At 44.6% G+C, this 27,607-nt stretch overlaps 2 protein-coding genes across 5 annotated transcripts in view; one reads left to right on the top strand and one right to left on the bottom strand.

Annotated features, from left to right (window-relative positions):
• Positions 1-23,504, top strand: part of POGZ (pogo transposable element derived with ZNF domain) — a 33,364-nt gene extending 9,860 nt beyond the window's left edge. The window contains exons 2-18 of one of the 4 annotated variants that reach the window (XM_082780823.1): positions 120-244; positions 9,163-9,338; positions 10,305-10,413; positions 11,339-11,632; positions 12,397-12,603; positions 12,948-13,057; positions 13,457-13,791; positions 14,286-14,440; positions 14,692-14,792; positions 15,690-15,836; positions 16,744-16,875; positions 17,374-17,546; positions 18,025-18,165; positions 18,813-18,872; positions 19,200-19,312; positions 20,091-20,115; positions 20,233-23,504. In XM_082780823.1, coding sequence (XP_082636949.1) covers positions 121-244; positions 9,163-9,338; positions 10,305-10,413; positions 11,339-11,632; positions 12,397-12,603; positions 12,948-13,057; positions 13,457-13,791; positions 14,286-14,440; positions 14,692-14,792; positions 15,690-15,836; positions 16,744-16,875; positions 17,374-17,546; positions 18,025-18,165; positions 18,813-18,872; positions 19,200-19,312; positions 20,091-20,115; positions 20,233-21,805 — 3,975 coding nt within the window. In that variant the 5' untranslated portion in view covers position 120 and the 3' untranslated portion in view covers positions 21,806-23,504. Of the gene's footprint in view, positions 1-119; positions 245-4,524; positions 4,662-9,162; positions 9,339-10,304; positions 10,414-11,338; positions 11,633-12,396; positions 12,604-12,947; positions 13,058-13,456; positions 13,792-14,285; positions 14,441-14,691; positions 14,793-15,689; positions 15,837-16,740; positions 16,876-17,373; positions 17,547-18,024; positions 18,166-18,812; positions 18,873-19,199; positions 19,313-20,090; positions 20,116-20,232 lie in introns of those variants that run through there. The other 3 variants (XM_082780822.1, XM_082780824.1, XM_082780825.1) reach the window with 3 other exon arrangements.
• Positions 23,505-25,030: 1,526 nt separating this feature from the next.
• PSMB4 (proteasome 20S subunit beta 4) lies at positions 25,031-27,542 on the bottom strand. Its single transcript, XM_082780831.1, has 7 exons — positions 27,385-27,542; positions 27,060-27,266; positions 26,617-26,763; positions 26,194-26,275; positions 25,972-26,088; positions 25,339-25,427; positions 25,031-25,166 (listed from the first exon to the last, which is right to left on the bottom strand). The coding sequence occupies exons 1-7, from the start codon at positions 27,495-27,497 to the stop codon at positions 25,154-25,156; spliced, it is 768 nt and encodes a 255-aa protein (XP_082636957.1). The 5' UTR covers positions 27,498-27,542; the 3' UTR covers positions 25,031-25,153.
• Positions 27,543-27,607: the final 65 nt, after the last annotated feature.

Below are 27,607 nucleotides of genomic sequence, written 5' to 3'. Positions count from 1 at the left end.
GAATACTGGGAAATAAAAACATTGTTAGTAATTCTGGCATTAGAGTTGTTCTTATAATGAAACTGCTGCTGCCTGAATGCAGCTACCCAATAAATGGCTTTCTTCTTTTCCCCTTGCAGGATGGCGGACACAGACCTTTTTATGGAATGTGAGGAGGAGGAGCTGGAGCCATGGCAGAAAATCAGTGATGTGATTGAAGATTCTGTTGTTGAGGATTATAACTCGGTTGATAAAACTGCTACGGGTAATTAACTATTTTAGTCTAGCATTATTCCAGTTATGGGTATTAAAGGGAAACGGCAGTGATTGGTTACATCCTATCCAGTAAGTAATCTTATTTGATAGCTAAAAAAACTGTTAATGAGTGATGTAACAATTTCACCATCTGTATTTGCATGTAACACTTGAGTCTGGTGCCTGGGAAAAAGAACACTTCCCCTAGTAATGTGTGTGGGTGAAGTAGACTGGCATATTTAATAAATTAGGCTTTTGTTTAGCCCTTTGAATTACTTTTTCTTGGTCTTTTGGTCAAGATCAAGCAAAGAGTCAGCCTGATATCTGGAATAGAGGTGAGGCTACATCTTGTAGGGATAACTGAGTCTGGTGGTTGAGCACGTCTCATGTTCCTGACCGCGGCGTCATTCTTGGATTCCATGCCATGGAAGCATTCTTGGTAGTCAGCGTTACCAATGTCTAGGCAGTCACTATTCATGGCTAGTGGGTGATGCAGGGTGTTTGTGGATGCGTTCAGCACCGGGGGCTTTGGAGAGCCAGTTGGTAATTGGAATTGGTTACTGGAGGTGAGCAGAATGTGTCTGCCTCTGCGTAGGGGAGGGTTTGCTGCTCCTGCTGGCTGCTGTCACCTGCTCGCTCTTGGTCTTCCTACAAGGCAAGATCTAGAAGGAGCCTGCTTTGATGAATAGTGTTTAGAGGTGCCAAGGTAGAAGGATGTTTGTAAGGAGAAGGTGATTCAGTCAGAGATGGATTGGGATGGGCATAAAACTAACAGTGGTCTGAGTAAGTTGAATTTCTCTTGCTTGTGCTGTCTGATAGAAAATACAGAGCTAAGGAAGCTGGATGTGACTACAGGTTACTGTCCAAAGCCAAACGTTTTGTATTGTATTTCTTTTTTTGTTACAAACAGATTGCCTTGCTTCAATTCAGAAATAGCTTAAGCAGTCTCTGTGCATAACTTAATGTACTGAAATACAAAGTGGGTTTAGGTCTCTTTGGGATTAGGGAGCTGTATAAATCTGTGTGTCAGACTTGCTTAAAAGTCATCACGTCCTTTGTGGTAAAATTTGATCAGACATAAGTAATGAGAAGTGTATCCATTTCAGTAATGTATAGAACCTTCTCTTGGAAGTGTCTTAAAAGTATCTTGCACTCCAAGTGTGTGTCATCATATAATACACAGGTGATGAATATTTCATAGCTTTGCTAATAAAAGTAAACTGAGACAGATGTTCTAAATCAATTACAATTAATAAAGGCTTGGTGATATTGGTGTGTGTGTTAGATTGAGTTACAAAAAAAAATGATCATGACTACTAAAGTATATTGCTATTAGCAGATATTTTGTTTACTGGTGGAATACTTGGATACTCTTTTGACAACTTCAAATATGCCTCCATAAGACCTACTATCCAAATGATTCCCAGATCCAATTAAAACCAGCAGGATTTGTACAGGAATCTGACTTCCACAGGCCTTTGTCACATCTTGGATTTGAAAGGATTACACAGAATCACCACAGTCTTGAGAATTTTATTTTTCCCTCAGTTTCTGTTATCTCAAAAGCGAGAGTCATGATAAGCTCTTAGCTTAGGAAACTAATTCAGAACTCCAGCATTTGCCTTGAAAACGTAGTGGGAGAGGCTGGAAGAAGAAAGCATGTTTTGTCTCCCTTCGCCAGCCCCTTGCTGCATGGTCTGGAGCCCGGCGTTCTCCCTGGCCTTGGGAGCGCTGGAGGTTCAGGAGGATCCCGTGTGCTGCTGTCCTGCTTCAGCTCTCCAAACAGCTCAGCTCCTTGCAGCCTTAGGAGCACCGTTTCCCTGAAAAGCTGCTGTTGTGTTTCCAGGCATTTATGCCTCTAGACGGTACTAGAAGAATGAAATCACCAGCGTAGCTACCTACAGTCGTCTTCTGCTTATTGTGTTATTCTGGACCACAACCAAAAATAGCAGTGGCTGTTGGGGGAATAACACCTTTGTTTTTTCTCTGTGGGTTACAAACTTAGGCGGGTTGTTGCTCAGCATGACTCAGTCTATTGCTTCCCATCGTCTTTCTTTCGTGGCTCTCACAGCATCGTCTGCTGTCCTGCTACCAGCAGGTGTGACCCAAGGGGGTCTGGGTCATCTGCTCGCCCCATGCTGGTTCCGAGCATTAGGGAGCATCGTAGGGCTGGGGGAGTTTCCTAAGTAATGTTTGGCCAGAGAACTGCACTTCGATTCCTGGAAAAGTCTGAAAACCTCAGAGGTGTGGATTGGTCTGCTTTGGAAGAGAGGTGGGAGGGCAGTGACCTTCACAGCCTCAAGACAGGGCTGCTTTGAAATACGTGGAGTTTCGGACTGGATGGCTTGGTCAGCTCTGGTAGTTGAAACGGTGTTCAGCACCACGGGGCCGAGTGGTTCAGGGTGAGGGTGGTGGTTGTATTTGGGGTTTGTTACCTGCTGCCATGGAAGTGAGCTCTGGGGGCACTAGGAACGTGCAGTCAATTGGCTGCGTGGCGATGCCGGGGAACACAGCGCTTCGTCCTTAACCTAGTGGTAGAGTGTGAGGTGCTTTGGTTTGAATTCTGTACGGCAAAATACAGAAACATGCTTGGTTTTGGATATTCCTGGGGTGCTTCGGTTTTTATGGTGCAACTAATTCTCCTGATGACATTGATGCACCGGGGGTAGCTTGGCCCATTAACTTTAGGACCAACACAAACAAAATTCTTCAGCCTGAAACGTGGCCTTTTCTTTCTGGAGTAATGTGTTCGTTGAGCTGCTGCTGTCTCAGGTGGCACAACTTGGACTTGCAGGAATCCTCGTTGGCTTGCACGGATTTTGAGTGGTGACGTGCCCCGGGGACATGTGTCACCTCTGCAGTTTCTGCTGGCCCGGTGACTGAGGGTCTGATCCCAGTTCAAGTTGTGACTACGTGGAATGCTCACAAAATGAGCCATGTCTGGAATCACCCCAGCTTTCAGCAATCTGTTTTTTACGCTCATGGCTGTCATCTTGCATTTTGTTTTACATTAATTAAAAAGACTTAAAAGCTAGAGCTGAAAAAGATCCATTCAGTCTAACCATTCTCCCAGTGTAAGGTTTTGTTGGGTTTTGTTTTTTTTTTTTTTGTTTTGTTTTTTTTTTTCCCCATCTAGGATTAAATTCATTATGAGCCAGCCTGGAGACCTAAAATTTATCCTTTTTTTTTTTTTTTTTTTTTTTAAATTCTCCTCCCCAAATTCTCCTGAGGTGTATTAACAGCGTCACATACAAACCACCAGCTCGCCTTTGACCACAGAAGTGCACAGTGGGCTGGATAGGGAAGACCTCACGTCCAAAAATCAAGAAATAAGTTTTCAAAACTGGAGGTGGAAATACCTTTTAGCTATTTTTTTCCATCTTCCTGAATTTCATCTTCAGATTTTTTTTCCCTGCAGATTAGTTTTTAACTGTCTCAAATTACTGGGACATGAAAGGAAAAATTACTGAAAGCTAAATATATTTGAAGTGACGCTCGGCCTAATTTTTTTCCTTAATTTCCTGCGATTGCTTTTAGCTATACCTGTATCCCACTCAGACCATTCTTCCTGATGTTCCGTATACGTGCGCAGCTTGCTGGTGTAACACATGTCCGTCAGATGCCACGGTGTCCTGGTATGCAGAAAAGCACTGTTGCTAACAAGAAAATGAGCACCTCACCCTGACAGCCTGACTCCTTTTTAATAATTCCACCATCAGATAAAAATAAAACTTACATTCCTGCGATTCTTTGCGCCACAAGTCACGCCTGACCCCTCCTGTAAGCAGGCCAGGCCCATCCTGTTAGAGTGGCTTCTCCTGCAGAGGAGAGCACCTCTGCTGTGCTTGGTTGGGAGAGAATACAGAAACTCGTGTGTGTGTGTGCCTGCATCTGCCTTCCTGGCAGCGTGCTGGAAGTCAAGGAGCGGTTCAAGAGGTGGTGTAGGAGGAGGCCTAGGACTCGCAAGGATCGCTTGGTCCAGGACTAAATGGGCTGTTCAGGCGTACCTCAGGAGGCTTGCTTCATCAACTGGCATTTAGCTCTTAAGTCACCCTCCTCAAAGAAGCAAATTAAGCCAGCGAGCTACTTGGAGAGTCATACGCTTGAGAGGCAGGAGGAGAAGAGAGAAGAACGTAATTTGTTCTTTCGCAGCAGCTGATTTCTGCCATGGTCTCCTCATTCTCCCTAGATGAAGTAGTGAATCTATGCACATCTGTCTTGGCCGGTGAGTTTAAAGTGTTCCAGGACCTGTGGAAACCTTACAAATCTCCTTGGAAACAATCTAAGAGAAGCACTGCACGCTCTTGGACATGCTACTCCAGAAGGCTTGTCATTCTCACTAATGAAAGTCTACAAAAACCTGGGGAAAAAATTGGTCATTCAGCTGTGCCCATCCTGGCCACATTGAAAAGAACCTGCAGTTTCTGGTAAGGAATTAGAGTGTTTCTATATGCTTCTGCTATTGTTTTGTCTAGTAATTATAGCATTTCAGGAGAGAGCGGCGTGGCAGGAACCTGCCAAGTCCACCCTGAGAGAAAAGAATCCAAATCCCTGGACTGACTTGACCAGAAGATTTTTGTCAGCTGGTCCCTGCTTTAACATGGACTTAAACCCAAAGTCATCTTTTGTTTGTTAAACTAGTACAAGTCTTCCCAGATTATTTGTAAACTCCCAAGGAGTGCCAGAAGGAGTTGGAAACCTGACTGTCACGCTCTGCTTGAGGTTGCACAGTGGCCTCTGTACTAACCCCGAGGTCGTCATAGCTTCTGTCGTCAGGAATTCTCATGGAAGTTCAGTGGCAATGAAAGACCTCTCATTTGCAGTCGCAGACTCTCAGCATTTGGCAAGGTCTCCTCCACTCCTTGAAAGATTTGGGGATGACTCTGTGCTCCTTGTCAACCCAGTAAGATCCTCCAGCCACTGAGGAGCAAATGGTCTGCTGATGAGGGCTCGGGGCCCTCAGCAGATACTGGGTGGGATGTAAATATCCAGAACCCGATCGAACTATCCAACGGTGGTGTTTTGCTTTGCTCCCCCCCCAACTTCCCTTAAGTGCTCTCTCTTCTCTTTGATAATCACCTTTTTATTTTCAGGAGTACTGTGAAGGGATGACAAAGATTGCAAATGCAGTCTATTTGCCTCTAGTTTCCATTCACTCCTTACCATCCTTTTCCTCCTCAGAGACCTTTTAATAAAATGGCAAAGGCCAGTGGCACGTCATCCCTGTCAGTTGGGACTGGAGGCAGCGTGCTTGGAGTTCAGACAGCAGTGGGTTCGTGCTTGTTGCTTTTGATCCTAAAGAAGAAAATGGTCCAAGATGGGCTGCCAGCCCGCACGACGTCTGCCTCGGCTCGAAGTTGTGTTTGATGATGGATGCTTCTTTTTTTTCATGCTCAGAGTGGGAACTGATGTCTCTTTTCCAGCAGTTCCCCTGCTGTCTAAGGCACTTGAAAAAGTGAGGCAAGATGCAGTGTGTGGGCCAGGCAGTTGTGTGGCTTGGAACCGAACCTTCTGTAGTCTTCCATCACCCTACTGTTTCTGCGTAATAAAATCTTTGTGAAAACATTTGGATCGTACACCCTGAGCGCTGCCAGTCAGGCAGCATCCAGACTGTCAGAGTAAAGCATCTTCCATTAAAAGAAGCTGTTTTGGCTGTGGGTCAGAACGTTTTGGCATGCAGCAGGTCTTTTCCTGGATTTGCACATTTACATAGGAAACATTTGCTGTTCGGGTACAGCAGCCCTTTCCTTTAACATCAGCAGTTTCAGTAATGTTGGACCATTTTGTAGCTCTGAAACAATCTGGATATTCCGTCGGTCTCAGAAGTGTTGAATCATGCCACATGTCTGCGCTGGGAAGATTCCTGTGAGGCTTCCTTTATCATTTCTCACCCTGCTGATTTGGAAGCCCTTTGCCCTCAAGATGTGGGTTACAGCAGTAATGGGATTAAGGAATTTTTTTTGTTTTACCTCCCTGAGCCACGTGCAACCTCATCTTTCTGATCTCATGTATAAGAGGTGGTATGTGCTCAAAAAAAAAATAAATAATAATAATAATTAGAAAAAGCATGGACATCTCAAAGAGTTTGGGTTCTTGTAGGCTTAGTAACTCTTCTGGCCTGGCTGGTTTTGGCCATTGCAGCAGCGTTAATTCTGCTTGCATGGGTAGAGCAGTGGGATCTGTAGTGTCTGTGTGCAGTCAGGATTCTGGTTTTCTCAATGCAGACCTCCCTGTACAGCATGAGTAATGACTGGAAGAAGACCCCTTAGGGACTTGTCAACAGCGCTGCAGGAAATACTTCTTTATATGGGTCACGATGCCATTTTGTTGGAGAATTCCTGCCTGTGCTTACCATTCAGTCTTAACTTGGTCCCTTTTGTTTGCGTGTGTTACTAACAAAGCCTTTACGTGATTATATGCTGTTTTCCCTCTTCCTCACTCAGTGCATAGGATCAGTGCAGCTGACCGAATGGGTAGCTGTTCAAAACTTACCTTCATTTGCTGTATAGCAGCACCCCATGCCTTAAAAAAAAATCATACATTATTAAAATCTGGATGTGGTTCCTCATAAGAATTCCTGTGACGTTCCTCTCTACAGTTTGAGTTGAGTAAACATGAATACGTGAAAAAGCTCAGCTTGGCGAGGGAGAACGGTATAGAGGAAGAAGGAATTGGAGACCCATTACGTTTCCTGCTTGTTTTTTGAGTTGTTTGAAATAATCATGGCCTAATTTAATAATAAAAAATAAAATAAAGTGTCCAGCCGTGAGTGAGTTAGTGTTGTCGGAAGGTCGAGGCAGCCTTCACAGTTCCTTCTTGCTTGGTCCACTGCTGGGGCTTGAGCTAACGGTGAGCGCGTCCATCCTCTGGGAGGTGGCTGCTGGAGGGAGGCGAGGTCAGGAGCGTTCTGCTGGGCATCATCAGTGGCAGGGGTTTGTTTTGTGTTTGCTGAACAAGTGTTTTGGTGTCTGTAGACCATTTCGCTCTATCTTTCACTGGCGTGTCTTCACTGCCTTTCTTCATCCTGTCTTCATCCCGTCTTATCTGCCTTTAATTCCTTTCCCCTGTTGGGTATCAGCAAGCAGTGCTGGTAGATGGGAGATTCTTCTGATCGTTGTTTTGGTGCAACGTTAGCCCCCAGTTTGCCAGAAGCAATTGGGCAGCATTCCTGGGTTTGAATTCCCTCGTTCTGTGCAAATACTGCAAGTCTGTTCCTGTAAGAGCTTGTGGCACTGAGAGCACACGTGGAACAAACCGGGCCTTGGCTGAAGGACACGGCCAAGCACTGGTTGGCATCTGCTTGGCTGGTGCAAACAGCAATGACCAGAAGCCGATAAACGTGACCATATGGATTTCCCTGGGGTAGTCAGAGACCACGGGAGTCCCCTGAGCAACTGTGCAGAGGTTCTGGAACTTGTAAGGAATTGCTTTTTTTTATTTTTTTAATGGTACCAGAGGAAGCATAGTTTGCTAGTTTGCTTTTCTTTAATGACTACAAGATTCTACTTGTTGCAGCTCACTGTGAGAAATGACTGAGGCAGATATCCGTCATAGGAAACTTGACCCAAACAGTTAGCAGTTCACAGATCTATGGGATGCCTTTTTTCAGCTGCAGGTAAGGGGAAGTGTTAGGTAACTTGCAGCGGACACGGGATGCTCTAAGTTGAGCGGTCAAAACTTCATAAAACGACAAGCATCGCAGGACAGAATCGGATTGCAGAGGTATTAGGCAGCTGTGTCTCTGAGCAGCATGTCTGTAGCAAAGTATACAAGGAAAATCCCTCGGGGAAATCCCTCGGGGTGTGATGGTTGTTAACACCAGTGTTAGAACTCCCTTACGGCTATGTCAGCACAATTGCAAGGAATCAAGTTACTGCTGCTTAGTGTAAAGTGCGGGTTACTGTCAGGCAAGCAAATCCTAAATAAAATCCATTAGTATAAAACACCATGAAGATGTTTTAAGCTAAGTAGTTTTACTTCCACGTGAGGTTGACCACCAGCACCTGCACAGCCCCGGGTCTCAGCTGACATGGTACTTTGCTAAGCTTCAGTAGCCTGCTTGTTTGCAGTTACCTGAACATGCTCTCATACCAAAGGACTTGTGTGAAATTTTTCACATGTTGTGCAGTGTCAAGTATGTTGAGTTTAGTGGATAAAATTACTGTCTCTTCCACATCTTAGTTTTTTTTTTTTTTTTTTTTTTTTTTTTTTTCAATCGGGATGCTGCCTGAATCAAGAGAAGAAGCACCTCAAACCCTTGCATGATGTTCTTATGATACATGCTGTACATTGTCACTTCAGCGTGATCCAGATGTTTTCAGTCTTTTTCTTGTGGTGAAGCTTGTCTGGCACTTCATGAAGGTTCAGGGTTGTCATCCTCTTTGTGACAGAGGATGCTGCAGATTACTTTAGGTTACTTCAGAATTCTTTTATCCTGGTTCTGGTTAATTGGCACTGGAGTCCCTGACCGCCTGTGGTTGGTGACGCTGCTCAGAAACTTTCGTGGTGTTTCTGTCTCTGGTAGATATCCTGCACCAGGGACTGCAGTGAGTGGTTCAGCATAAGTTTTCCCAGTATCTGCCAGCAGGTGAATTTTTACTTAATAGTTAATGAGAGTAGAAAAAATATTTTCTTTAGCTGCTGTGGCTGTGTTCAAAGGGCATGCAGAAGCCAGCATAATCAGTCGGTGAGATTGCTTAGAGCTAAGGGTTTTGAGCAGCTGGTTCCTAGGCAGCTTGGAGAAATCCTTGCGTAGCTATGAGCATTGAAATGATGTGTAGAAGGGTTGGTTAGTTTCACAAGTTTACTTTCAAGGCATGCTCTGGAAAATTCATTCAAATTCTGAAGACTAAAATTGCCAGCTGAGTGTGTGAGAAGCATTTCTACTTGGCAAGTGAGACTTTTTGCTGTATTTCTGTTTTCTTCCAGCTGGCAATCCTCTTGTTCAGCAAGGTGGACAGCCGCTGATCCTTACCCAGAACCCAGCCTCAGGTCTGGGCACAATGGTAACCCAGCCAGTATTGCGACCTGTACAGATCATGCAGAATGCCAATCACGTCACGAATTCTCCAGTGACCAGCCAGCCGATCTTCATAACGACCCAGGTGAGTGCCCTTGCAGCCCCACTCCTGCACGTTGGCATCTCTGAGAAGGAAGACCGAGTGTACCCGTCCCTGGGAGGCTGGCATAATCAGATGCCTGTTTCAGCTTGTCTTGTGCACCTTGCTGGATGCTACACTTGAGCTGAAATCTGGTGGGTTTGGGGTCTAATTGATGTAGCCTTAGCAATAGCCTTGTTTTTAAATATCGTGTGTGCTGTAGGTTGGTTTGTAGTCATTTCATAGTTGAGTCTCATTTGAAAAATATGTCCACATTCTGCTCTTCAGCAAGTCTTACAGAGCCAGTACAGGTCTGATGGGACTTCATGCTGTTTTTCACTAGTAGCGTACTCCTGACTTACTGGTAGGGCCTGACTCCCAGCTGTAGGTGGGTCTGTCCACTCTGTGTGGATTTGACCTTGCTAAGTACTTACTACTTTGTTTTATTTTCCTGAAAAATGTGCAGGTGGTACTTACTGACTTCTTTGAGCACTTGCCTGTGGAAACACTCCTACAAAATAAGGGTGCATGTTTGCCAGAGCTCCTGCTTTATAAATAAATAAATAAATAAATAAATCTTAGTATGTTGCAGCTGTTTATCATTAATGAAAAAGAAAATAGAGATTTCAAACAACAAAACAGATCACTTACCTATCTCAGGAAACCACTGCTGCTTCAAATATGGCCTTACAAATTGCTTAAGACCTGGGAGAGGTTTTCTGTAGGTGCTTAGGGAAGGAGAGGTTGAGAGTGGAGGCAGTATCCCAGAACATTGTAGGAATGTGGCCCTACTGTTGGGTAAGGTGCTGGCTGAGAACAGCATGGCTTCATAGTTCAACTGATCCTGTAGGTGATAGTAGTAACACGGGTTTGTTTGTTTGTTTTCTGAGGTAAATGTTTTTAGAGTAGAAAATTCAGATTGAATGTACTAGATATATATTTGTTATGTTAACAATTACTGTTTGAATGCAGGGTTTTCCTGTGAGGAATGTGCGGCCTGTGCAAAACACAATGAATCAAGTTGGAATTGTCCTGAATGTACAGCAAGGTCAAACAGTTAGACCCATCACCCTAGTCCCAGGTAAGGACTGAAATATGTGAAAACCACGTTAGTGTTGTCCGTCTTTACAGAGCACCAGGGATTTAAAAGAGTGTATTTGAAATACAGATCTAGAAGCTCTAGAGAAGGGGATTTTCCAGCTCTGTAGCAGATGAGATTTGTTTGCATTTGTGGCTCCAATTCTGCTAGTCGTTTCCAGCTTAGAGTAGGCCCTTTGATCATAGTAAGAAACCACTTTGCAGAGTAGGGGACTTCCACCTGGAAGCAGTGCCTGCCTCACAGAGCTACACATAATCTAACCTCTTCAAAAAGGCTCCTTGGTTAACTTAATTCCAAAATCTTGGCCTGTAACCACCCCTCTTCCTTTCAGAATCTCCCCAAGCCATGATAGTGTTCCCCTACTGCCTGGAAAAGAAGCCTCACCTTGAAGATGATTTTTCTAACATTGCCTTCTGCTACCAGACCCTGTCATGCACCATCAACAAGATTAAGAATCCATGTGGCACCATACACCTGCCTTATAACAAAGCAACCGTGCTTTGTCATGAGTCCTCTTTCAGTATCCCAAGAACGGATCTGTAAAACCTCATGTCATAAAATAATTTGTAACTATAGGATCACCCTTGTTCTGTCATAAAAAGCTTTCCATGAGCTTCCCTTGGTGTAGAGACTAGTAAGAGCCCCATGAAAGTCAGCAGGATTTATGCATGTGAGCCTTTTAGAGAATTCCACCTAAAAATTGTAAATCTAATTTTTTACTCTGTGTGTATCCAGGATCAATTTCAGTCTGCTTGGGAAGGAAAATTAAGGTGCTGAACTCTTAAAACTTCCACTGAAATTCCTGGGAATTTGGGGGATTAAGCAGTGTTAGAAATTAGGTTGTACCCTGGGCAAGGAATGGAATTCGATTACTTGATCTACCTTGTTTGTTCATTTGTTTTTGAAGCCCCAGGTACCCAGTTTGTTAAACCAACAGTTGGCGTTCCTCAGGTGTTCTCTCAAATGGCCCAGGTGAGACCAGGTACAACCATGCCGGTCCGACCCACCACCAACACTTTCACTACGGTCATTCCGGCCACGCTTACCATCAGGAGCACAGTGCCACAGTCCCAGGCACAACAGCAAAGTAAGTCCACTCCCAGCACCTCCACAACTCCTACTTCAACGCAGCCAACAACACTGGGACAGTTAACTGTGCAGCAGCCAGGGCAGTCCAGTCAAGCTACTAACCCCAAATTAGGTAAGACTTGCCGTGGAAAAGCAAGGGGACTCAAGTGTATAACACTGTCTATAATTTGATCTTCAAACATATGGCTCAGTAGCTAAAATGCAGAAGTTGAGTCAGAACTCTTGGGTTCTATTTTTGCCTCCATCACTGACTCATGCTTCATCTCTCTTACAACCTGGAAAATGGTGATAATCCTTCCAGAGTGTCCAGTTTGGTTAGAGAACCAGGGTTTGCTTGTTTTGTAGAATGTTCTGAGACCATCAATTAGAAGTCCCCAAAAGTGAAAAAGACTATTTTTTAATCACTTAAGTTTTTGAAAGGTGAAGAGCACAAGCTGAAACTAACCACGTTGCTTTTTTAAAAAAAAATGTTGGCTGAATTCATGAGTGAAATGATAGCTCAGGAATAGTGACAAACAATTTAAAAAGAAAAAAATCTGCACGCAGCAAGTAAGGTTATTTTTAGCTTTAAGGGGCCGTAATCACATACAGCTGCATTTAGAAAAGAAATACAAGTAACTTTTGTGACCATCAGTATCCTGTTTAGTTCATTGTAGGGCACGGCTCATGTCTCAGGGCACAGTTTGGAAGTTCTACTTTTCCAGTCTTGCCAACCTTTGCATTTCTGGATGGGAGAACTGGTGGTTTGTTCTTTGCTGAAGGTTAAAGGTAGAAGAGCATGACACAAGGCATGCTAGGTGGGGACAGGTTTCAAAGAGTACATCAGATCTTACTGATTCCTTATTAGTGTTCCTCAGTTGTCCTTTCTCTTGGCAGTGAGTATTGCAAGTTTTGTGACTGTAAAGAGACCTGGAGTGACTGGCGAGAATAGCAACGAGGTTGCGAAGCTCGTGAATACTCTGAACACCATTCCTTCCTTAGGCCAGAGCCCTGGCCCCCTTGTGGTGTCCAACAGCAGCCCTGTGCATGGTTCCCAGAGATCTAGTGTTTCAGAGTCCTCGTCGTCATCGTCATCGTTAAAAGGTATGGTTTGCATACGAGCTGTCTTAACAAAGATGAGGGATTTAAACTGACGGATAGGAACAAACAAATGACTAAAGAAAGGAAGATCAGTTGAACTGTTTTATGTATTTTTAATTAGTCTAATTTTGAGACACTCGTTATAGCTACTGGGGGGTATATTTCAGCATACAGATTGACAGAAGTTTGCATACTTTCATTGTTTTCTGCCTCTCCAGTCTTTTTAGTAGTTAAAAGTGTAGCTCTTGAAACTATATTATTTCAGTATGTCAAAAAGGCTGACCTGAACCTAAAAAGTGTAAGGATTCTAAATTTTTTTGTTGTGTCTTTTTCTTTTCCTATTACAGTCAGTTCATCTCCTATTCCCACATTTGATTTGCAAGATGGTGGCAGGAAGGTCTGCCCAAGATGCGATGCTCAGTTTCGAGTCACTGAAGCTTTAAGAGGACATATGTGTGTAAGTAACTATCCTGAGATGAGCAGTTAATTGATAATTGTTCATGACTGGAGTGCAAGGAATAATTCTCCCTAGATTAGGTACTTCTGTGAAAAGGAAGAATACGGCTAGGAGAAAGTGAAAGGCAAAGGACAGGCCTAACAGCATCCCTCACCACAAGTAGGCAGGGCCCAATTTTATGTCCTGTTACAGCCAGGAGGTGCATTTGTTTTCCAGTTTTACTGACCAGTAAACAATCAGAAAACTGGATGTTGAATGTGCATTACTTCTTCCTTAAGAGTTTCCTGGAGTGCCTTTGGCTCTTCTTAGTTGATGGTTAGTTTTTGCCTGCCTACCTTTAATAGTATAAATAGTCCTTCCTAGATACTGTTTAATATACTTATTTTTTTTTCCTTTTAGTACTGCTGCCCTGAAATGGTTGAATTCCTCAAGAAAAGAAAATCTCTAGATTCTGAACCAAACATTCAATCTGCAAAGCCTCCATCTCCAGAAAAAACTACAGCTGTTGCTTCACCGCCCTCTTCCACTCCTATCCCTGCGCTGTCCCCACCTGCTAAAGCTCCAGAGCCAAGTGAAAACATAGTTGACTCATCCCAAAGTAAGCTTATTATGTTAGTAGATGATTTCTACTATGGCAGAGATGGTGGCAAAGTGAGTCAGCTACTGAACTTCCCCAAGGTTCCAACTTCCTTCAGGTGTCCACACTGCACCAAGAGGCTAAAGAACAACATAAGGTAAGAGGGATGCAAGGTGCCACAAAAACAGTCTGCAGTGTTCTGAATGCCTCAAATCTGCAGAAGTAAAAATGAATTGTGAGCATCAGTCTCTCAAGCATTACAAGTTTCCCATGCTGTAGGTTAAATCCAGAGCTACAGCAGTAGAGTGAGGCAGTTTGTCCACGATCACATACCTGTTTGGTGTCAGAAGTGCTCAAAAGCTGGTACTACACCCCACTGTACCACCAGATCTATTCTCTGTCTTTTTCAAGAGTTAAAGAATAGGAGGCTGCTAGATAGGAGGAGATCTTGTTTTTGATGGGAAGAGCAAGAAGGAAACAACACTGTTTTGGGCCACAGTTTAGTTTTATTACTTTAATCTTTTGTTCACATAAAAGTAATGATAAAATGGGCTTAAAAAATCTTCTGGTATAGCATTCATAGTGCTGTCAGGATTACAGGTGCAAAATGTTTGGATTTCTGTTGATGCACTTCCTATTCACTTCCATAAGATTTATGAATCACATGAAGCACCATGTTGAACTGGATCAGCAAAATGGAGAGGTGGATGTCCACACCATCTGTCAGCACTGTTACAGGCAGTTCTCCACTCCGTTTCAGCTGCAGTGTCACTTAGAGAATGTTCACAGTCCCTATGAGTCAACAAGTAAGTCGATTTTGCTTTTGTTGTTTGTTTAGGTTTAAGGGGGAGTTTGTCTTGGATTAATAGCAAATCTATTGAGAAAGGATGTACCCGTTCTGCCTTGCCCCCATGGAATGCCTGTAGGCCAGCAGAAAAGTCCACCTAAATTATATTTTTCAAATTTATTATCAAAGAAACTTGTAACTTCTAGTGTATATTTTCACTTTGTTGTTGTTGTCCCTCAGCTGTTAACCTGCTTTTTCTTTCTTTTGCAGCAAAATGTAAGATTTGTGAATGGGCATTTGAGAGTGAACCAATGTTCCTACAGCACATGAAGGACACTCACAAGCCTGGGGAGATGCCCTATGTTTGTCAGGTATTAAAAGTGGTTAAAGAGATGGACTTCATAAATATGTACTAGTCAATAAGAAGGAATCTGGCACTTACTGGAGAAGTGTGTGGCTCATAGTGGTCCAAAATAGACTTGGTCCATGGGACAGTGCTGTGGAGCCCATTGCGTTTTTTTTCAGGTATGGTCTTAAAGAGAAGTCCAGTGGCTATTAGGGCAGCACAAGTATCTTGTTTGTCATCAGTTCCCAGCACTGTGAAGTTGGATCAGCTTGATAGACATTTGTTTAGTCCCAGTGGCATTCAGAGCCTAATATTTTTTTTCCTCCCAGGGCCTGCAGGCAAATTGCTGTGCCATAAAGAGGAGTTGTCACTCTGGAGGAGATGAGATGCTGCTGCTTGTGTGACACCTTTTCTTGTCACTCTGTTGTCATGAGATTTGTGCTTGCATCGATTCTGAACATGTCATCTCCACCCAGAGGTCCTAACACTGTCCCTCCGAAAAAACAGAGAAGAAACTTCTAAAATATGTTATGTTAACACAGATTATGTTCCAAATTCTGCATTTTACATAGACCCTGAAAAAAATATAACATATTTGAACTGCTTTGCATTAACTGTCTCTCCCATTTTTTTTCTTGGATCTGAATTTTGAATTGTTATTCCTTTCTCTTTATATGAGTAGTTTCAATCTGTTTCTCCAAACTGCTCTGAGTATGCACTGCTTGATTTAGTATCTTAAAGTTGGAATAAGCCAGCAAGTTCTTTGGAACCTGGTTCCTAAATTCCATAGCTAAGTGTCTTTGGGGATCTGGATGTTGCCATTAAGATCTCCATATTGCAGTGGTGGATGTGAGATAGATTGTGAGATAGATGAGTAGAGATACTTTGTTACCTCACTGATCGTTTCTGTCCACTCCTATAGGTCTGCCAGTATCGTTCATCTCTCTATTCTGAAGTGGATAGCCACTTCCGAATGATCCATGAAGACACGCGGCACCTGCTCTGTCCTTACTGTCTTAAAGTCTTTAAGAATGGCAATGCTTTCCAACAGCATTTCATGAGGCATCAGGTACTATGTCTGCCTTTGTTTACAGCAGTTCATTTTCCACAGGGATTCATAGTTAAGCATGTGATTAGTTGAGCATTTGCTTGGGGAGGAAAAAGAAAAGAAAGAACTTGGTTGAAAGAAGAGTTTTAGTAGATGCTAGTAGTAGTCACTCCGTAACAAATGCAATTTGCATGCTGTCATTCCAGACTTTTCATAGGGATTGTGGTGAAGAGGCATTGCTCCCTTAGGAGTAGCACAGATTGATTTTACTTAACAGAAAAAAAACATGTTTTGCTAGACTGTGTTTGCTTCATGAGATGATTAACCAATAGTAGGCTCTATGTTCACTTGGGTTTTATTTTTTTTTTATTTTATTTTCAGGGAATAAATAAATAATGCTGTATGCACACAAATGAAAATAATTTTGATAGCTAAGTATTCTGTTTCCATGTATGTTGGCCATATCGACAACATACTTCATAAAGGTATAACTAAAGCATATTTTCAGAATATAGAAATGCAGCACGCTTACCAAGTGCCTGAATTGATTTGCCCCAGAGTCCTTCATTGATTTACAGGAGAGGCAAGGCAAGTTTTGAAGGAATGTTTCCCTCATGTACTGCTTTGCTAGCATGCCTTACTTTGGCTTAGACAAGCTGGGTAAGACTTTTGTTCCATGACACTTCCAGTTCTGGCGTCTGTGCAGAGCCTGATGATTTTAATTTTAAAAAGGGGGGGGGGCGGGGGGAATGTTGCGAGGGAGACCATTCAGATACTAAAAACGTGGGGCTGGCTATGGTTTCAAGGAGGAAATAGTGTTGGTGTTCTTTTTTTTTTTTTTTTTTTTTTTTTAACAAAAAAAACATTCTGTGTTGTGACTTCTGTTTCTCTAAAATGGAATGTATTTAATTTGCATTTGCTTTAGAAGAAGAGTGTTTATCATTGCAACAAGTGTAGACTCCAATTCCTGTTTGCCAAGGATAAAATTGAACACAAGCTGCAGCATCACAAAACTTTCCGAAAGCCCAAACAATTAGAAGGATTGAAACCTGGAACCAAGGTAAGAAATCCAGATTAACAGCAGGCATCGATCCTGGTTTCTCAGGAAATACCCACAGCATCTTCACTGACATGTTTTTACTAAGTGATGCAAAAGTGATGTTTGCCTCATCTACATCACGTAAATCACATTTGCTGGGACAGAAAACACTTCTGGCCACATTGTACACGTGCAGTTAATCTGATACTTCAGAGGAACTTCATAGTGAGAGAGAGGAGCTGAAAGTGGCACACCAGAGATTAAGCTCTCCTAACTAAGGCTTCTGCAAGTGAAGGTACCCGAACTAGAACTACTTGTCTTGGATGCCTTCTGTAGTTGTTAAGAAAAAAACAGGCACTTCTGGGGCTCAAGTCACGTGTCCTTGGTCTAGGCTGCTAGTGACCTGGGTGGGACGGGTTGTCTCTTCTTCTGAGAGACTTCTTCAAACAGAGGAGCTTGAATTGGGGTAGATCACTTTTGCCCTTGTGTTTTTAAGAGGTATGGCTCTGTTTTTTGCAGGTTACAATCAGGGCATCCAGAGGACAGCCACGGACAGTGCCGATATCTTCAAATGACATGTCACAGGGCACTGGACAGGACACCACTCAGCTGTCATCGTCTACAGATCCCCAGCCCATCTTCCTGTACCCACCTGTCCAGAGGAACGTCCAGAAGAGAGCAGTCAAAAAAATGTCAGAGCTTTTGGCTAAATTTCAAATTAAAAATATTTTAAAGGAAATGTAGTCACTTCTGTTATGCCACAGTGATGAGGTAGCCTGACCTTGTCTTAACAGTTGCCAAGGAAATGTTATGCTAGGAGAACCTAGCTTCCCACAAAACCAGGGTTAAATCATGCTATGAAACTGTGAAATGTAGAATTAGCTGGGCATTTTAATAGAGATAATGGGATTTCATCACCATAAGAGCTATCTGCCTATGCTGTGTCCTGCCGTCTTGCAACCTTTTATTTTTATTTTATTTGTATTTGTTATCCACTCTTATATTGTGTTTCCTGGCTACAGCAAGTGTGAAATGTTTAGGGTGCAAGATCAGACTAATTTGACTGCAGGCTTTTGGAAGTTTGCATGTGTCATTAACTTTGTCTTGACATTTGTTATAACTCCAAGATACCTGTCCAGCCGCTGACAGGAATACCTCTCTTACCTTCAGGAGCGTCCTGGGGAGGCAGACTTGCCTGGAGTGCAGCTTCGAAATCCCTGACTTCCCAAACCACTTTCCTACCTACGTTCACTGTTCGCAGTGCCGTTACAGCACTTGCTGCTCCCGGGCTTATGCCAACCACATGATCAAGTACGTGTGACTCTTTGCTGCCATTCCCCCTGCCTGAATGTTGTAGCATCCCTATGACTGCTGTTCTGTAAGAAAGGAGTATCGTGACATTTTAGTTCACTGTGGTGGTCTGTAAGACGTGTATTCTGTGTCAACACAGACATGGGTGTTAGCTTGGAAATGAGGTGGGAAAACTGAGTGCAAGAAATGAAAGATTCATTCCAAAGTGAGTAGTGTGGCTAGTGGCAAGTGTACTGCGTGCAGCTGCAGAGAATTGCAATTATTCAGTGCTCTGTGATTTCTTGCAAAGTTCTCAGAGTAAAATTAAAAATGAAATTTAAAAATATTAAATAATAATAATAATAATAAAAGTCATGCCGTGCTTTTACAAGCCTGCAGTCTGTACAGGACCACAGATAGACCACAGAACAGGATGGTAGAACAGTTGCTAGAAAATCTAGTCATTTCTAAATGCTATTGAAGAGTGTTTATTTATTTATTCAGATATGGAATTTTCAATTCCTTGAATACAAGTCTGGCAGACAAAATGTTGTTATTAAAACCAGAATTGAGTCTATCCTTGTAAATATTCTTTATTGTATATGGTTTTATAGCGCTTCAAATACCTGGAATAATTCTGACATTTAATAAACTCTGTTTTCTTACAGCAACCACGTTCCCCGGAAGAGTCCAAAATACTTGGCTTTGTTTAAAAACTATACTGCCTGGTAATGGAAAACTTGTCATCTTACTTTAATCATCTGGGAATCTAATGTGCATTCACTTTCTGATCTTCCAGTTCTGTTCTTTTCTTTCATGATCAACTTCTGAAGAAGTGCTACTTAATGTTCACAAATGTATATTGAAAATGGATTGAACTGACGGCAACTACTGTTGCCTGAAACTCCCATTGCTTTCTAGTGTTTTAGGGAAGGGGCACTGCCTGTATGCACTGGTGTGACATTTTTTTTCTAAGTGTTATGAGGGGATGAACCTATTTTCGTGTCTAATACTGATGCTAAGCTCGCTCTTTTATTTTTGTTGTTGTTTTCCAGTGGTGTAAAGCTGTCCTGTTCCTCCTGTCTCTTTGTAACATCTGAGGGTGATGCAATGGCCAAACATCTGGTCTTCAATCCATCACATGAGTTTAGTAATATTATTTTCCGAGGTAAGAGCTGGAAAGGAAATAGAAAAGTTAAAATAATTATTGAAGGATATACTACATCAGTTCATGGAGACTGAATCAAATACAGCTGTGTGTAGCAATTGGCTGGGTACTTACTGCCTCTTGAGTTTTAGTAAAATGTGATGTTGGGGACCTTCTGAATGCGTCTTAATTGTTATGGAGATTGAGAGTTAAGCTTCAAGTGAGTGCACTCTGCCTGGAGCTCAGCTGTGTAAGGAGATTCTCAGGAGATCTTCCCAGGGAGAGACAATGCAGAGGGCTTCAGTCAGCTCTTCTGTTTCTCTGAGACATCATTGTACCTCCATGACACCAAGGGGCTTTAAGCAGCTGCTGATACTGGGATATGAATAGGGCCTAAAGCTGTCGTTCCAGCCATTTGTTGTGAATTACCAAAATTTGCAAAACTTAAGGACACCGCCTGCAGGGATCTGGCCAAAGTGGAGCTTTCCTAACCAAACCCCTTGTGTTATTTCAAATGGATGTGGGGTTTTGCTGTTTGTCTTTAATGGCTGCTGGTGAGCGTTGCTCTGCACTGTTGAGCAGTTTTCACTTCCTGGGTTTGGACGTGGCTGTATTTAAGCGCAAGTCCTCTTTGGAGGGGGTGGTGGTTGAATGGCAGGGGGAATATTGGCTGCTCTTACAGCAGACTGGGATGCTGCAGGGATACTGAGCCTCATCTCTGCACCAGGACTTGTTTGCTTTCAGTGACTTATCATTTGTTTGCAAAGTTACAAATGTTTCTGTTTTTGTTTTATAACAGGGCCTTCTTGGATATCACATTCCAGGTAAACTGTTTGTAAACTCTGCCATCATCTGTTTCAGTTTGTGGGTTGCTTGTTTGCTTTCCCTCAGCAGTTTCATTTTCTTGGTTTTAAGAAAGTTCTGTGTTCTCTCCCTTCAAGGCACGTTCAGCCCCAGGACAAAAGCATGAAGAATACATGCTCTGCCTATTCCCCAAGTAAAGCTGCTACTGTGAAAACGAAGTCTATGTTACCTGCGAAAGATGACCTGGAGCCTGAGCTGGCACCAGCAGCCTACAACAGGCCTCTGGTCTGCCAGGAAGAAGAGTGCTTAAATATTGATGCTCAAGAAGATGAGCAGCCAACAAAGGAGCCTGAACCTGCAAGCAAAAAGGAGCAGCTGTCAGTAAAGAAGCTGCGAGTCGTACTGTTTGCTTTGTGCTGCAACACTGAACAGGCAGCAGAGCACTTCCGAAATCCTCAGAGGCGGATCAAGCGCTGGCTACGGAGGTTTCAAGCTTTCCAAGAAGAGAACTTGGCATCCCTGTCAGAGGGCAAGTACCTCAGCTTGGAGGCTGAGGAGAAGCTTGCGGAATGGGTCCTCACGCAGAGAGAGCAGCAGCTGCCTGTAAACGAGGAGACTCTCTTCCAGAAAGCCACCAAGATTGGCCGATCCCTCGAAGGTGGCTTCAAGATCTCGTACGAGTGGGCCGTGAGGTTCATGCTGCGGCACCACCTCAGCACGCACACTCGGAGGGCGGTGGCTCACCCGCTCCCCAAAGACGTGGAGGACAACGCCAGCTGCTTCATCGAGTTCGTGCAGCGGCAAATCCACACTCAAGACCTGCCTCTCTCCATGATTGCGGCCATCGATGAAATCTCGCTCTTCCTCGACGTGGAGGTGCTGAGCAGCGACGACAGGAAGGAGAATGCTCTGCAGACGGTGGGAACGGGGGACCCCTGGTGCGACGTTGTTCTCACGATCCTCGCCGATGGAAGCGTTCTCCCAACGCTGGTCTTCTACAGGGGCCACGTCCAGCAGCCTGCCAACGTGCCAGAATCGATCATGTTGGAAGCAAAGGAGAACGGATACAGTGACGACGAAGTCATGGAGTTGTGGGCGACCAGAGTGTGGCAGAAGCACACGGAGTGTCAGAACAGCAAGGGCATGCTTGTGCTGGATTGTCACCGAACGCACCTATCGGAAGAAGTACTTTCCTTGCTGAGTGCCTCCAGCACTCTGCCGGCTGTTGTCCCTGCTGGCTGCAGCTCCAAAATCCAACCTCTAGATGTTTGTATAAAAAGGACTGTGAAAAATTTCTTGCATAAAAAGTGGAAAGAGCAAGCCAAGGAGATGGCGGACTCCACGTGCGATTCGGACATTCTTCTCCAGCTGGTTTTATGCTGGCTGGCAGAGGTCCTGGAAGTCATTAGTGACTCTCCTGAACTTGTGCAGCAGTCCTTCCTGGTGGCCAGCGTGCTGCCAGGTCCGGACGGCACGGCCAACTCGCCCACACGCAATGCCGACATGCAGGAGGAGCTGATCGCCTCTCTGGAGGAGCAGCTGAAGCTGAACGGTGAGCAGCAGCAGCAGGCAGCGACCGAGGTCCAGGATCGGACCCAGGCCGAGGAATCTGCCGACCCAGAAATCCTCCATCAGCTCTTCGAAGGGGAAAGTGAGACTGAATCGTTTTATGGCTTTGAAGATGCTGATTTGGATCTGATGGAAATCTGAGCACTGATCTGCGAATCGTGATCCAGAAAGGGTTATTTTTTAAATAAATGTTGGATGAGACCATTACACTTCCCTGTGGATTTGTGGGTTTAGGAAATTTGTAGGCGATCACTCAGATAAATAGCCATTTATGCTGTTCATTTATAAGTTTTGTGCTTTTTTAAAAGAAAAATCACTGTGTTGGTATTTTCTGAAGATATATTGTGGGTGAATATTTTTGCGTTTTCTTTACCTCACTGTATCATAGTTTTCTGTTTTTATTGTGCAGAAATGTTTTGAATTATACATTGTCAATGTGACCATTTCTAAAGAAAGGAAAAAATATGTAGCTAATGAACCAGTATATAAACCTTTTTGGTTGTCTTAACACAGATTTTTTTTTTTTAACACTTGACCCAGAGATTTAGGTTTCTGTGGTAAATCTAGATATGAATGATTGCTTTAATGTGTGAACCTCCTATAATTGGCTATTAAGATTTGGTTTGGGTTTGGTTTTTTCTTTTTTTTTTTTTTTTTCCTTTAAAGAAGACTAATTATTTTGCTTGTGAATTTGGACATGGGGTAAACACACAAGCAAATGAATTTTGCCTGTTCAATGCCAGCAATGGTTCTTGGGAGCCACAATACCTTGAACGGGGGCTGAAGTGAGACGTGCAGTTAGGGAGTCAGGTGCAGTGCCACAACCCTGCGGGTTTGAGCTGACTTTGGCACTGCGATGGTTCCTTTCCTCCAGCCGGGAAACCATCCGACACCCACCTTGCTCCAAAGAGTTACTGACAGAGGGTACACGATGGGAGAGGAAAGTCAAGCCTGTCTTGATCTTCCTGTACAGTAGATGGGAGTCAAATCTGTATGGACCATGAAGCGTTGACCTTTTAACTACTAGTAGTTAATAAACCTGCTTTAACCAGTGGCATCAGACACTACGTTCCTTAGAATTAGAAATCTGATTTAATGAAACAAACTGTGACGTGCACAAAAAGAAGACGTTTGTTTTTATTTTTCACTGCCAGCTTAAATTTTTCTACAATTTGCATGTTTGAGGGTTTTTTAATTGTATGTATTATGGTATAAACGGAAAGCATTTTGACATACAGAATTCAGAAGCACCTGCACCTTTCTGTTTCCATAGAGGTTTTGTGAACCTTCCCTATTACCTAAGGAAAGCAGGAAGCAGCATGTGCAGACCTGTAAATGGTTCATCTTTAAAATGTACATAAGTGGAACATTTAATAAAACCAGGGAAATGGATTTATAAACATGTGTTTTTATTATGAAGAACTATTTAACTCTTGTGCTATCGTAATGCTTAATGTAAAGTGCATAAAGAATTCTCTGAGGAGTGCAGGAGCGCGAGGCTGGCACGTGAGCTGTACTTCAGAGCTGGGGCCAGGTCGCGGGCTGGGTTCCCTCCCTGTTCTTTTGAAGGGGACAGAGTTGTTCAGCATGTCCTGAGGATACCCAGAGATGGGATAGTAATTAAATGTGTTTACATGTCATTAACACTTGAGGCAGACTTCTGCCCAATTTACATTTCTGCAGACCCTACTTGCCCTTTAACTATACAGTAGGTTAAACAGAACAACCTACTTTCCTGATTTTTTTTTTTAATAAAACTCTGAAAAATCATTAATAAAATACTGAATGAAGATTTTACTGCATTTTATTCTTTTTTTGGGGGGATTGCCCACTGTCTCAAGTGAGAGCTTAATGGTTCAAGTTATTTATCTTAGGTAGTAATAAATACCAGTCTTAAGTACCTTTATGAATAATCACAAGGCTAAGAAATGCTGAATTGGGTAGGAAAGCACATGTAACACCATTTTGTTACTATCCTCCTGTAGCACCAGCTGAATGGGAACCAGCAGGGGCTTTGCAGGAGGCACTGCAGCCCTGCCTGCATGCAGCCTGCTGTGGGATCATCAACTGCCTTTGGTTTTCAGAGCCCTTGTATCCCTGGATCTGCTGTCAGCAGGCAGAGCTGTAGGAACGCAGGTGGATCTTAATTACTCTGACCATTAAGCTTAGACACTAAAGCAACTGAAGTCAACCCTCCTTTCATTTTTTTCCCTCTGTGCTTTGAACTGAAGCCTTTAAGAGTTGCTGAATGCTTGAGAGTGCCTAGGATAAGCAAAATGCGGGCATCTGTGAAAAGGTGTTCGTAAAATGGCCTGGTATGTTGCACCTTAGAGGTATTACCTTCTTATATCTTAAAACTGCTCCGTGAGCTAAAGTGCTACAGCTGGGGTTGGAGTTAACACAGCAGTCAAACGCGTGCTCGTAGTGGGATGAGAGCAGCGTAGGAACCTCTGAAATTGCAATCTAAGGCTGGAAATGCTGCTGTATCCTTGTGGTTCCACTTTCATTTTGTTCAACCCCTCGCAACGCTGCTCAGCACGCTGGCAGAGCTGTGACCAGGTGGCTGCAGCATGCAGGGTAACGCCTGCTGCCTGGCAGACCCATTTCTTTCCAACTAAGCAGGACCCATCCCATTTCTTGACTCATTGTTGGCAAATACTTTCCTTACAGAAGGCATCCTTAAAGACATGTTTTCATTCTGTTCACAGGTGGCTTTTATAAGTTGACTGAGGCTTTTTACCTGTCCAGAATTCTTGGACGTCTGGATTACAAGTGAGAGCAGGAGAAACATGGTGCGTGCTGCACGTTAAGTCTAGGTCACTGAAATACCCCACACGATTGAAGTGTGTTACATATTCAGTTATGGATGTCATAGTCCAGTAGATTTTTATTAGGGCAAACTGTAATGGGATAATTGGGTTCAGTACTACTACCTTGCACCTCAGAAACCTTTACTAAAACAGAAGTGGAAAAAGCATTGTCAGCTCTAGCAGAGATGAGATCGTAGGTGCTAATTAGAGGTGGTTAAGGAGTACTTTGACCCACACTCACACACACAAGCGCTATCTGAGAAAGGGACTGCCAAGTCAGATACAGGAGGAAGAGGAGCATGTATGTGGGTTTAATGCAGTACAGTACCTACCAGAACCCCACTGGAGCAAAGAGCAAAACCACTTTTTTTTCCTGGAGAAGGGCAACAAAAAGGACTTGCAGCACTCTGCAGCCTTCTCAAAACATGGCAGTGTTGTAGAATTTAGAACCTTGCACCTCCGAGTGATTCCTGAAGTGCTGTGGCTTCTCACTTCCTGAAGGTAATATTCTTGGAGCATCCCACAAATTCTTAACCATAGCACAAAACATAGAAGCTTGTCTTAACAGGTTTATTTAATTTCCTAAAGAAATCAGAACTTCAAAAGGAGTAGCTGATTTACAGCGTAGATGGAGGACGATAACACGGACACAGCAGCCGGAAGTAGCTCTTGGGGGGGGTCATTCAAAACCACTGCAAGAAAACATTTTTATACGGTCAGGATATTACACAACAGGGATGCAGTTAACAGCTGTGCTACCAAAATCAGAGCATTTTTACCTCTTATAAGGTGCCCTCAGGCTTTTGCTGGACTGACAGCTTCCAGACTAAGAGCTCAAAGTACACGTAGTCCTAAAAGTATTACCTGACAAGATTTGCTATGTCCCAGTTGGCTTCCAGGGTCAGGGGTCCTTCCACCTCCACGCCTTTTTCCGTTGCAATAGCAATTTCATACTAAGGAAGAAAACATGGAAAGCTTCCAATAAAGCCTGACTTCCATACTTGGATTTGATTGGCCCTATAAAAGCTCTAATCAGTAAGTGTCACTAATAACAGCTGTTTAAACAAATTTGCTTTAACATGGCTTTGTATTTAATAATGTTTTACTTTTTCCTTGGTGAGCAAGTTGAGAGAGTTCACAGTGCTAGGAGGTAGAAATGGTCACAAAGCTAAAAGATTGCAGCCTCTGGATGCTGCTACTGTGGTGATGGGAGAAGCAGCAGCATCCAGGCCAGCCAGAGAGAAGCAGCACTCAGGATAAAACCACTCTTCTGAGGCTGGAGATGAGGCAAGACTCACTTTGCAGAGCACAAGTCTGTTAACAGATTTTTCAACGTGCCTCATCTCTGCCAACTCAAGTGTTACTGTGAGGTTTGCTGAGAATCAGAGGCAGAACAACTGCAAATGCTGCAGTGAGCTGGGTTGACTGGCCTCTGGAACGTCAGCCTGAGGCACACCGCAGCTCTCCAAGCAGGGCACACCGCAGTACTACACTTACTCTGTTGAACGATCGAGCGTCTCTGTAATACAAAATTTTCATACAACGCTCGATCAAGCTCCGGGCTTCCTCCTTTGTTAGTACGGGTTTCTTCTCCAAGACTTCTCTCATCAAAGGCTGAAAGAAAGTAATAAAAACCAGTATCTCAACAGCTCAGTCACACAGCACCAAGTTTGCTTCAGCAGCTGAGCGCACACACTGTTCCTGCTTACAAATGCTCACCTGAGCTAGGAATGCTCCATAACCCGTAGCAAGTGTAGGGGCTTCGTAGGCCACGCCAAGCATGTCCACGTAGCCTAGGAAGCTGAAGGGACAGAGCAGTTAGTGCAGAACTCCTTGCATAGGCAGAGCTGCATCACTTTGGGGAAGGACTCAGCTTTTGAGCAGCTACATCCAGCTCAGAGCAGAAACCAGCAAAGCAGATGCCCTCTCGCTGTGAAAGCAGGACTCCTGCTGGAAGTCCACTGCGTACTTCCCTTTCTGGAGAAGCCCTCAGCTACAATCCCATCTAACAAGCAGGGCAAGCAAGAACTGTGCTGGTGGGGCTCCCTCCTGAAGCACGCACTGTCCTGCGCCATGAGGAACAGTCCCAGGGCAGGACACACGGTAACCGTTCCCCGTTCCGTGGCACCGCTCCTCACCTACCTCTCGCCATTGTAGTAGCCTCCGATGACAACAGTGTTCCACAGGGGATTTATCTTGGACCTCCGGTTGTACATGACTCTCGTCAGCCAGGAGTGAATGGCTTTGGGGCTGTAGCTGTGACCATCTCCCAGCAGCTCCTCATCAATTCTAATTCAGAGAGAAGTTTCACCCAACTAAGGAAAGCTGGAAACCACCTGGACACGAGCAGCAGCCCACCTCCTGCTGCGCCACGGGCAGCGCGGGGGATCCTCACGCAAAACCACAGCGCTCAGCAGAGAACTGGGAAGGGACACCTGTACCGGGGGGACCGCGAGCTTGGCAAAGGAGGAGCCTGAGCTCGGTTTTGTCCCTGCTCAGCGCACACCCCTCACCGCACCTCAGCGCTCGGAGAGCTGGCAGCGCTCGGCGTTACCCGCGGCACGGCCGGGGCTCGGCCCACTTACACCATCTGGTCGATGATCTGCGCCAGGTACTGGAAGTCGGCGTAGTCCCCGGAGGCGCCCAGCACGGTGCTGTCGTTCACCCGCAGCAGCCGGGAGATGTTCCGGAAGCGGGCGAGGGAGCCGTAGGAGCCCATCATGTCCGCGGCCAGCATCACGCCGCCCTCGAACTTCACGCCCAGCACCGAGGTTCCCGTCACCATCGGCGTCCTGCGGGCCCCGGCGTCAGCGGCACCGGGGGGGGGGGGGCGCGGGGGCCGCTCCCCAAACGCCCCCAGCCCCCAACTGCCCCCAGCCCCCGTCCCGGTGCCCCCCGCCCCGCACTCACGTGGTCCTGGTGAGGGGCTGGATGCCCGCGGCGGTGCCGTGGCTGTAGGCCTGCCCCGGAGCCGGGCCCCCGGCCCAGAACGGCGGCGGCGCCCGCGCTCCCCCGGCCTCCATCTTAGTCACGGTGCGGCCCGCGCTGCGCACGCGCGCCGGAAGAGCGGCCGCTGCCGGCCGCCGTAGGCCCAGGCGAAGCGGCGCGGCGCCATCTTGAGAGTGGCCCCGGC

Source organism: Aythya marila, assembly GCF_965140915.1.
Source record: "Aythya marila genome assembly, chromosome: 29".
NCBI classification, from domain to species: Eukaryota; Metazoa; Chordata; class Aves; order Anseriformes; family Anatidae; genus Aythya; species Aythya marila.
The sequence above is the reverse complement of the archived record's forward strand: the minus strand, read 5'-3'. Positions and strand labels throughout refer to the sequence as shown.